This window comes from Eptatretus burgeri, chromosome 2 (genome assembly GCF_056783735.1).
Source record: "Eptatretus burgeri isolate ZD-2024b chromosome 2, Ebu_testis_v1, whole genome shotgun sequence".
Classification (NCBI taxonomy): Eukaryota; Metazoa; Chordata; class Myxini; order Myxiniformes; family Myxinidae; genus Eptatretus; species Eptatretus burgeri.
In genome coordinates this window covers 22,889,544-22,901,674 of record NC_140962.1, presented here as the reverse complement: position 1 = coordinate 22,901,674, position 12,131 = coordinate 22,889,544, and the positions used below count along the sequence as shown (strand labels likewise).

The 12,131-nt window shown below is 41.4% G+C and overlaps 1 protein-coding gene across 1 annotated transcript in view; it reads right to left on the bottom strand.

The window, feature by feature from the left end:
* Positions 1-12,131, bottom strand: part of LOC147031592 (phosphatidylinositol 3,4,5-trisphosphate 5-phosphatase 2A-like) — a 138,025-nt gene that overhangs the window by 87,267 nt on the left and 38,627 nt on the right. Inside the window, exon 4 of the mRNA XM_085865643.1 lies at positions 4,779-4,914. Within this exon, the coding sequence (XP_085721769.1) occupies positions 4,779-4,914 (136 nt within the window). The remainder of the gene's footprint in view (positions 1-4,778; positions 4,915-12,131) is intronic.

Sequence of the window (12,131 nt, the reverse complement as noted above, 5' to 3'; positions counted from 1 at the left end):
ATATATATATATATATATATATATATATATATATATATATATATATATATATATATATATATATATACATATACATATACATATACATATATATACACATTATATATATACATATACATACATATATTAATTCAGTGTCCCAACGGGGCTTGAACTCAGGACCTCTTGGGTCCCAAGCCACTGCCCTTACCACTGCGCCAACACCAGGCATATATACATATAAATATATATATATATATATATATATATATATATAAATATAAATATATATATATATATATATATATATATATATATAAATATATATATATATATATATATATATATATATATATATATATGACTCTCTTAAAGAAGATCCCAATAAAATTACACAGAATTTTATGAAAACCGTAAATAAATCTGCAAAGTTTATATAAAATTACACAGTGTTGTTTTCAGAGGGGATAATTTTTCCCATACAAATCTTGTAATTACCTCTTTTTATTTCTATTTTTTAACAGTGCTGTCAGTATAAGTGATGACCTTTGACATGTATTACATTACAAGCATGACAAGGACATTCAGAAACAATGGACAAAAGAGAGCGAGTAAGGGAAGAAACGCAAAAACCTGTAACGCATCATTGTAACATGTGGTCAAATCATCCCCTCTCATCTTATTCATAGTGATCACTTCATCAAGCTTTTTGTATCAATCTGCATAAATTAAATGAGTATAGCACTGCCCAAGGATGTGTTATTGAGGATTTGAACCTGCGATTGCAGCCTCGTGAGCAATGTCTGAATGACAAGCAAGGTGAAGTATCCCGTTAAAATATCTGGGGCTGTGAGGTTGCCAGAGATTGTGCTTTTCTTTTTGTGCTATATTATAAATGGCATTGAGAAACATATACAACTAAAAGGGCACCCGGTAGAGCGCATAGCTCCGTGAAGTAATGCCATGTCCACGAGAACATATCAGGCCAAATACATTTTTGAAATATCGTGCTATATATCAGTTTAGCCCCATCTCTCAATAGTGAAGAATCACTTTAAAAAAAAAGTTATCGGATCTGGATTCGGATCTTCATCAAAATCTAATTATTTCGTCCTTGTCCCACACCCAACCTGCCCACTAAACTTCATCAGGATCCGTCCACAACTTTTTGAGATATCCTGCACACAAACAGACAAACAAACATACAGAAAGGGGGTGAAAACATAACCTCCTTCCACCTTTGCTGGTGGAGGTAACAACTTCACATTATTCCAACATGTATTTCCTGCATGAGAAACTATAAACTGTGGAGACAAATTTCCTCCAAGGAATGTTGTCACTGAAAAATCCGAGGCAGCCCTGTGCTCCACCTAACACATCCCTACCACCCCAACGCTAATCAATTAAAATATCCGTGCATTTGTTTTGTGGAAGAGAAACTTCTTCCAGAATGATGTTGCGGGTCTTGACAGAGTCACATGATTGTTGGCCAATAAAAGGCATGTCAGGTTCAAAGGTGTAGTAACTCACAAGCCTTGAATTTGGCGATTCTAGAATTGAAGGCAACTGTGCAAAATAATTGTGCAAGACTGTATTTGGCTTACGTCTCTCTCAGCAACCTAGAAGCAATCATTTTTATTGAAGCAGAAATAAAATAATGAATGCTTTCTGACTCAAGCTCAGCAGCGCAGTTGCTGGTGTGAATGAAAACCTGAAAACAAAGGGAGCGCAAGAAGAAAAAGCGGATTACGAAGTCTTCGTTAAAATTGGATGTATTCGCATTGCAGTGAAAAAAGAAGATAGGCCACGGTGTATTTTGCACCATCCAGTGTTGGCTGCAGAAAGCAGGAAGCCCCAATAAGCGTAACCTGTACCTCAAAACACAAGAGAAAGACAATGTGGGGAAGCCGGTCATTCTTCAAGTACCGGAAAGGTAAAGTGTCACAACATAAGTTCCTTGTCAGAAAAACAATGTCCATGTCTGACCAGGTGAGCATAGTCTGATGATCCATGTCTGACCACCTCAATAAAAGTGAGTTATCACATTTTACAATATGATCATCCTCACACTATTTCAGAAACTTTGGTCTTCCAAACTGTATTTGATATGGTCCGAACTATGTGGAAGAAAATGAGGCCAAAAAAAAAGAATATTATACCAATGTCAAACAACAGGGTCAGATACGTGGTCAAGGGAATTGCTGCAGATCATGGTAATTCCGGGTGGGTGTTTGGGTGATCTCAAAGCCAAAGCTATGGGGAAGCCCGTAGGTTCAGCTACCTCATGCTCATCTTGAGGCAAAGCTGTGTGAACACTTTGATGTTATGCTATTATACAAGCAAAAAAGACCTTGAATGCCTCTTTGAAATCAGAGGTGAGCTCCATGCATATGCAATTGATGGCAAAAAAAAAAACAAACAAAAAAAGGATTTGTGGAGTTCCTGTGCGATAAAGAACAGATGATAGACTTCAGGAACTTTTTCAAGAAACTAAATGAGATGAATATCTATCTGTAGAGCAAGAACACGCACATCCACATGCGCAGTGCCTGAATCAACAGATTTTTTTGAGTAAACGCTTTCTGGTATTAAAACCTCATGAAGATGAACTCGGAATCTTTTTCTCAGCTCTGCTACTCCCTGATGGACGAGAGCATTGAACTTCAAACACAGGTGGTGACTGACCAACTCCAGTGAATGCAAGAACAGCTTTGGTCATTCTTTTGAGACCTTCTGGACCTATTATGACTGAACTGCATGCAGAGATTGTTTCAATGAAGTGAAGCAGCTCATCGAACTGTTCTGCAGTCAGATGCCTCAATATTCATTTATTTAACTCATAGTCACTGTCTTCTGGTTCAGTGTGACTATCTTACCTTGTCAAGTCACACCGTCAAAATGCTTGTGTAATTCACCATGACTTGTGTGAAGGAGAATTTGGAGCCCTTGTTTTGAACAAGTCTCTATCAAGACACACACTATCTCTCAAAAGTGGATGCTATTTCTGAGATGTGAAAGTGTCATCTACACCACAAAACCAAAATTTGAAGGGTTTTTCTTAATATTCAAGTCCAGGTGTGACGGTCATCATCCAGCTAAGTAAAAACATGAAATAAAAAGAGCATAAAAATTCGTTACGATGCCAGAATTGAGAGGCTCATGTTGGTCGTGTCTGTGCGTGATATCAGGGTTGCAATAATTTTCAGCTGCAGGAACATGTTCACATGGAGGAAAAGGTTAGTTACCCCTAGTCTGACTACTCAAATAATTAAAAGATTTGGATAACTTGATGATTGCTTATATGGAGGAGCATAGAACGAAAAAGAGAGAGAGACAGAGAGACAGAGAGACAGAGAGACAGAGAGACAGAGAGACAGAGAGACAGAGAGACAGAGAGACAGAGAGAGAGAGAGAGAGAGAGAGAGAGAGAGAGAGAGAGAGAGAGAGAGAGAGAGAGAGAGAGAGAGAGAGAGAGAGAGAGAGAGAGAGAGAGAGAGAGAGAGAATTATTCACTCGGAGCATTAGGGACATGATATTCTTTCCGAGGAGGCCAATATCAAGAAGATGCGAGAAATGGACAGGAAAAAAAGATTATACTCCAAGAACCTCAGATAACTTCTGTTAGTTTTATTAAAAGTAGCATTCCATTAACTCGACGATGATAGGCCTAACGTGGGACGAGTGTATGATTAGGCAATATGCTCCTGTCGGGAAAAGGTGAGGCGGGATATCCACTTCCCTTCCCTCCTCTTCTGTATAACCTTCTTGGTCCTGGGTATATGTTCACTATCCTGAACATCCATACCAGAGCTGCCCTATTGGCAATTTCAAGTGGAAAGTGTTCGGTATGCTCAACAAAAGGATCGAGGAGGAGGTGTCTATACTTGAGGGGTTGGAGGAGGAGGGGTGGGGATACCTTGTCCCACCTTACTTTGTTAGTGCAATCTTTCTGTCGCAATGCACGAAACTATACAGATAAATAAAAGGGTCCTAATCTTTACTTATATTGTAGTGGGGCAACTTAGCATAACAATTGTGCATTTTGCGAGGAAGTCACCAAATTTGGCACACTAGTAGCCTATCATATTATGAACAGATTTGGATATTGGGCCATCTCAAAATTCAGCCGCTGATGGCCGTGGCAGCCATTTTCCACTGCCATCAAAAATTTTGAGATGGCCCAATATCCAAATCCATATGATGGGCTACTAGTGTGCCAAATTTGGTGCTTTCCTCACAAAATGCACAATTGTTATGCTATATTTAGCTAAGTTGCCCCACTATTGTGCAAAATACCAATATTCTTCTCAGTATTACACTGGCCAGAGTTTAGTAAATGACTATTATGGAAATTCACAAAGTTACGGGGTATAAAACGACCTGCTGCCAATTCACTTTTTTGATTCAGGCATGAACGTGAACAATTAAAATACATCATCTAAATAAAACCATGAATGATGGAAATAAATACATTGGGGAATACAAGTTAATAAACGAGATTTCAATAACAAGTACAAAATAAAACATGCATTCGGATCATGATGATAAAGCACCATAATTAATAATGAATTTACGATGCGATGAAGCGCGAGATAATAAATCAATAAGTGTTCGATGGAGAATAATGAACTACGAAAGTGTGAGAAAGAATCAATAATTAAACCAGTCTTTGAAGGAATAAAAGATTAGTGAATGAATAAATGAGCATGAAAGTAGATTTTATGAATAGTTAAAAAAAAAAAAAGTACCGCAATGCCAATCGGATGACTAGTGTCAAGAATAAATAAATAAATAATGACCAGAAAGTTCATGCTCCTGGGTAGAAACCATGATAGGGTACAGCAGATGGTAGACCAAGCCCTGGTTGGGTTGCTTGTACCCCTCAACCAAATCCACCAGTCTCTGGTACCGCTTGGGCCGCAGACCCACCGCTCCCTGCGTGAAGATAATTGGCAGATGATAAAGGGTTAAGGCGTACGTTCTTGGTCTGACATAGAAAAGTAAAATAAGGGAGATTGGTCAGAAAATGATGAAACATTTGGTGCGAAAGACGAGAGAGAGAAAGAAAACCTTTGTTAATGGCCTTGCATGAGTTAGTCGGGAAAGATATTATATGTTAGTTATTTGATATATTTATTTTATAATTATTATATCGACATATATTTTACTCGAGAATTTGCTTCATGAGTTTGCTGTATTCCATTATACTATTATAGCATACTTGTTACCTCTGCCACCAAAGGTGGCAGGAGGTTATGTTTTCACCCCTGTTGGGTCGCCGGAATAGGTGACCCTTATTGTCAGTAATTGTCTGTTTGTTTGGATGTTTGTTCGTTTGTCATCAGCATAATTGGTAGTAAACGTGGGCCGATTTTAACCAAACTCGGGTGGTAGGTACATCTTATGACCTCGTGCTTCGGAAATTGTGATGCTTGCTAGGGACGCTTTGGTTCCCAAGCAACAACCGAAAAACCTTCAAAAATCGGTACCGTTCACGCGAAATCAATTCCGAAAGCCATTATCCCACGTAGGGTTATGAAATTTGGCACGAATGATCTACAGGTGATGTTCTATCAAATATATTCCAGTTTTTTGATATATGGAATACTTTACCCGCAGCACCCCCTACAATTAGGGTATGCGCGAAAATTGGCGAAAATTGAAGGCCCACCAGCGACCAGGTGAGTGCATCGATACGAATGAAACTTTGCAGGTTCATGGTACTCAATGAGTACTACAACTTTGCCTCAGGACATATTGACCGATTTCGCTTAGGTCAGGGGTCAAAGGTCAATTAGTGCAAAAATCGATAATATGCGAGAGCTGGAGGTGCCTTCACTTCAAATGCTTCTCCTCCTAGGGTTATGGTCAGATGGTCATGAAAATTCACACTAATCGTCTGGAATACATTGTGCACAAACGATCGAGCCGGATTTTCGATTTAGATCTTTGTTCACCCACAGCACCCCCTCGAACTTTGGGGATTTCCGATTTCAAACCGCATTTTCGGTACTTTTCATTCAAATGGATACCGAGTAGTTATCAGTAGATGGAACTGGATGAGATTTGATATGCATAATCTTAAGGTGATTCCCTATCTGCTATATGGCATCCATTTTGCTCTATATCTTATAGTTTCCATGCTCGGCGACCCATCGCCGCCTTCCGGCTTGTCTGTCTGTTTGTTTGTCTGTGAGTGGGATATCTCAAAAAAGTTGTGGACGGATTCGGATGAAACTTGTTAGACACGTTGGAAGTGTAACAAGGACGAATTGATTCCATTGTGGTGAAGATCCAGATCCGGATCCGGATAATAGAATTTTTAACGTGATTCTTCGCCGTTGAGAGATAGGGCCAAAAAAATGATACATGGCATGATATCTCAAAAAGTCGTGGACAGGTTAGGTGTGCAACAAGGACAAATTGATTCGATTTTGGTGAGGATCAGAATCCAGAACCAGATACGAGAATTTTTGAATTTTCTAAGTGATCTTTCATCATTGAGAGATTGGGCTATAAACGATCTACGGTATAATCACAATATTTCAAAAAAATAATGGGCACGATATGTTCTACTGGATCAGGCATTGCATGGTGGTGGTATGTGCTCTACCGAGTGTCCTTCTAGTTTTATCTGTATTGTCTTTTGCCTGAATTTTACTGTTCAGAATCTAAAAGATAACCAAATGTAAAACACAGGGAATTACAGCCATTGTGGCTGCGGCAGTCTGAAGCAGTTCCTTGACAGAACGCAAAGGGCAAAGAGTTACCAAGGACTCAGCACCCATAGTGTAATTGTTTTGAAGTCATCGGTGAATGTTTCATTGACAATCTTAAAAGCAAGTTCGGCTGGGAGAGGCTCCGAGGTTGCAGATTCTTAGCCTTGCATGCCATCTGCTGGACATTTCTACAATGATAGAGACATTTCCATGGATGGCATTTATTTTATGATGACAGGGAGATGAGAAGATCTTCTTCTCCTTCTGTATGCAGACCACAAGGCAGTGGGGTAGCATTATTGGCTGAGAGTGTGGCTGTGCCACTGATGCAATGCCCTCTGTAGGTCAGGGCAGGAATTTGTATTTTGTTCATGGTGCCGACAACAGCTCGCCTACTCTTCACGAAGGACACCGTGGGATCTTTAACATCCAACAATTAATACCGACAAATGGAATGCCCAATTTAACGAACCCACCTGAGCCACGGCACACTCATTGATGTCTGTGAAGCACCGGGAATGACAGTTTATTAGCTGGGCCAAGATTCAACTACAGCTTAGACAGCTTATAGGGGAGTGTGCATACCTCTAGAGATAGGCCATCTTGCCAGCCCTGGTGAGGAGATGCCATGTTTCAGATAATGTGCACAATTGAGGGTCGGGGTGGGGAGGTGAGTGGGAAAGAAAACAAACCCTTGGGGCGCTGCCAGTGGCGGCAGAAAAGATAAGACCAGGCATGACATGCTGTATCACAAATCAGGTTGGTTTGGAGCACCGGCACAGCAGGATGCGGTTCAACGTGAATACTGGTTTGAGCAATCGAAGTCCAAAGATAAACAAGGCAGGACTGGAAAACGACTGGGTGAGCCTCCGACACACTAGTGGCCTTTCTGCTGTGGCAAAGTCCAATAGAGCACAGTGGATTAGCTCTCTGATGGCGTCACTGAGATTCAGAACAATAACATGTTACGCTAAAAAAAAAAAACAAGCTGGGAAGAAGGTTTCATCCTATGCGACAAGCATTGAGCTTCGTAAGCAGAGCAAGATGCAAGACAGTCAGGATGCCTGAGAAATGTCCAGGAAGACATTCCAGTGCCCACTTGTTTGAGAGCTAAGGCCTCTGACTATTGCTGAGAGAGGAGCAGCATGTCCAGCATTTAGTGACTGGTACGGAATCCAAACTGATGGTCAAAAATCAGTCTTTTCAATAAGAGGAAAGACTTGATGTTGGCAGTGATGATGGTTCCATTACCAAGTTGTAGTTGATCTGTAGTTGATCTACTACTATTACTTCTTTCAATGGCTACAATTAATCCCAACTTCTTGTGCACTCGTCCAAAAGATAAGCTTTTACCCAAGTCTTTCATGAACTGTCAGGTCAGCCCTGACATTTGACTGGCCTGTAGTTGATATGATCTCTTTTTTGGACTCTTCTTGTGAATGGAGTAATGTTAGCTGACTTCCAGGCAGACACTAGGTGATCAAAGGAGAAGGACAGGCTGAAGAATGCAGAGGAAAAGCAAGAGCAGCAAGCAAGGATTTGAGAACATGGAAACTGATGCTATCTGGGCCGGTCACTGGACCGAACATGGACAATGATGTTATCTGGGCCGATCACTGGACCGAACATGGACAATGATGCTATCTGGGCCGGTCACTGGACCGAACATGGACAATGATGTTATCTGGGCCGATCACTGGACCGAACATGGACAATGATGCTATCTGGGCCGATCACTGGACCGAACATGGACAATGATGCTATCTGGGCCGGTCACTGGACCGAACATGGACAATGATGTTATCTGGGCCGATCACTGGACCGAACATGGACAATGATGCTATCTGGGCCAGTCACTGGACCGAACATGGACAATGATGCTATCTGGGCCAGCCACTAGACCGAACATGGACAATGATGTTATCTGGGCCGATCACTGGACCGAACATGGACAATGATGCTATCTGGGCCAGTCACGAGACCGAACATGGACAATGATGCTATCTGGGCCAGTCACTGGACCGAACATGGACAGTGATGCTATCTGGGCCAGCCACTAGACCGAACATGGACAATGATGCTATCTGGGCCGATCACTGGACCGAACATGGACAATGATGCTATCTGGGCCGGTCACGAGACCGAACATGGACAATGATGCTATCTGGGGCCATCCATCACGAGGGTCAAGACAACCGAATCTTCTCTACCTTCTTGGCTGAGGAAGATATAAAGCCCAGTATAGTAAGATAGGAAAAGGGCAGCATGGGTTGGATGCACAAGATTTAGAGGGAAATATACATTCCCAAGCGGAATCAATATCAGGTGCTGTGGAGATGGAAGGCAAATCCATTTGTGAGAGGACAGGTTGCTGTCCATGTCAATTGGCCAGAGTGAACAGCTATATTCTGCAGTATTGAGGTTGTTCCCTAATGACAGGCGGAGAGATATGGGCTTTGACAAGAGCTTAGTCAGAGAAGCCAAAAGAACAGGAGAGGTTATATGGAAAGTTTCTCATTACCAATTTGAGAAGGAAGATGTTCCATTAACAGAGATGCACTTTTGAAAGTTCAAATATTGGGTCACGAGGCTCACAGAGTCACAAAAGGCCGAAGCTGCAATGCCAAGGTAAATTGTGGACTCCGTCATATTTCTCTTCACAGAGATCGAGAGAAAATGGAAAACACTTTTATCATTGATTGTTGATTCAAGTCCAATCCAATCCAATCCACTGGGACCATACTCTGTGCAGAGCGTTGGCGCTGCCCAGGTAGTCTCCTGGGCTGTTGGGTACATTCCTGGATGGGTCGCCACTCCAACACAGGATACCAGCAAGCTGGTACTTATTTTTCCGATCTCAGAAGGATGACAGGCAGAGTCTACCCATGTTCATAACCCATGACAATAAACTATGTGACATAATAGGGTGCATGGATGATACAGGTAGATTGGCCATAATAGTAGCATGTTAAGTTAACGATGGTATTTTTTGTTCAAAATGAACACGCGAGGCGAGACTATGGACTCCACGAGTGCTGTTCTCGTTAACTATGGATTTACATATATCAATAGACATAGACTAACATTTAAATATGGATTTTTGTGAACACACTGGCTTTGTCCTCTTCTCTGTTCAAGTTCATGGTAAACAGTTGAGCTCACAGAAAGTGGGTTTTCAAATCTTCACCCAGATATCACAAAGGTTGGTCATCACTTGGTAATCATCACGATTAAATCATAGCGAGAAGCTATTTTGGGCCACCAAGGCCGGGGCACGTAATTCTTTCACAGATAGTCAATTTGGCCAATGGGACCGCGCTGAGACCAAACTCGAGACATTACTCCCCCTAACAGGATGAAATGTCAACGACTCCACTCTGGTCAATAAAGTAACAGGCTTTGTGAAACTACATTTAGGATGCATTCAATGCATATACACGCAACCAGGGGAGACATGGCCGTGGACAAAAAGGAGAAATTCACTTAACATTCCACTTCGTTAGATATAATGAATACAGTCTAATAAATCGAAAGTATTAAGACAGTAAGGATATACTGTATGCAACTTTATTCATTGACAATCGTAGATTTAAGTCCAATAACAGGGTGGTCAGCCTGGTGTTAGTTTCGTGGTTAAGGTGTTGTCACACCTTGACGATTTAGCCAGCGTATGCCGACTTGTGAAAAATTTGTCTAAAACGCCGGCACACGTCGAATACGTTATGGGTAAGTTTTGTATACGTTAAGAGCACGCTGAAAAACACTGCCATACGTCGTAGTACGCTGGCTTTCATCGTTGTGCTTTGCGGTTGTCCTCAAATTTTTGCATGCTTGAAATTTTACGACGTATGCCAGCGTATGACTCACACGTTCCGCTACGCTGGCCATAAGTTGTGGGCACGTTATGCGATCGTTGAACCACGTTACTTGTAAGTTACTCATAAGTCGAAACACGTCGAGGTAATGCTTAGCGTACCCGAAACTTATTTATAACCTATTAGTAACATGTTGTAGGCACGTTACACGATCGTTGACACACGTCGAGGCACGCAATGTGATCGTTGACACACGTCGCGGCACGTTACTTGTAAGTAACTCATAAGTCGAAACACGTCGAGGTAATGCTTAGTGTACCCAAAACTTATTTCTAACCTATGAGTAACGTGCTTTGAACCTATGTGTAACGTACCTCCAACGCATATTGACGTATTTAGACGTATTTGATTGACGTCTTCTGGATGACCACAGAACTTACTGAACATGTTTCTAATTTACAGCTACCGTATAATGGCGTATTGGCAGCGTTTAAAAAAATAAAAAAAACCAATAACTTCCGATATTTCGTCACGTGCCGTTACGTCACGTCTAATTGCCTCTTCAGTTTGCTCATGTCTTATTCTTAGTTCCTCCTCTGTGAATATTTTGTTTGAGGATATTGTCACGTCGACGTCGAAACTTAAAATCAAATGACCGAATATGTTGTAAAATTCGTGATAGACTAAAAAAAAAAAAAACATAAATAAAAAACAACAACAACTTCAGATATTTCATCACGTGCCTTCACGGAGCCAAGGAGAAAAAAAGAAAATGTGCCTTGACGGAGAAAATAAGTTTCGGGTATGCTAAACACTACCTTGACATGTTTCAACGTATGAGTAACTTACAAGGAACTTGTGTCGACGTGTGTCAACGATCGCATATCGTGCCTACAACTTATTCCCAGCGTAGCGGAACGTGTGAGCCATACGGCGAGTACGTCGTAAAATTTTCAGCATGCTTGAAATTTCACGACGTACGAGACGTTCCACGAAATATGACAGCGTACTTCATCGTTTTTCAGCGTGCTCTTAGCGTATACACAACTTACCCATAACGTATTCGACGTGTGCCAGCGTTTTAGACACATTTATCATAGGTCGGCATACGCTGGCTAAAACGTCAAGGTGTGACTGCGATGTTGACACTTCCAATTCTCAGGCGGTTATGATTTAAATCGGCGTGCGGCAGGTTTTTAACAGGCTACGCCACGAGTTCGTCGGCGATACGTGCAGCGCGCTATGCCTAAGTAAGACCATCGTTGGGCATAGGTTGTGAACGCCGACAACAGGCTAAGCATTCGTTGGTACAAGTTATCTATAAGACAACGAAACGTTCTGTGCCCATTACTAATATGTTATGCATACGACCAACACGTTATGAATACGACCAAAACTTAAAAAAAAACATCAAAATTTCAGCGTACGCCAACGTTTTACATACATTTTTATACGTTGCCATTGCTGGCTAAAACGTCAAGGTGTGACAGTGCCTTTAGGGTGGCTGACTTGGGATCCAAGGGTCCTGAGTTTGAGCCCTGTTGGCTGCTGAATTAATACCAGGTGGTGTTGACTCAACCTGCCATTCTTCTGAGGTTGACAAAATGAATACCATTGT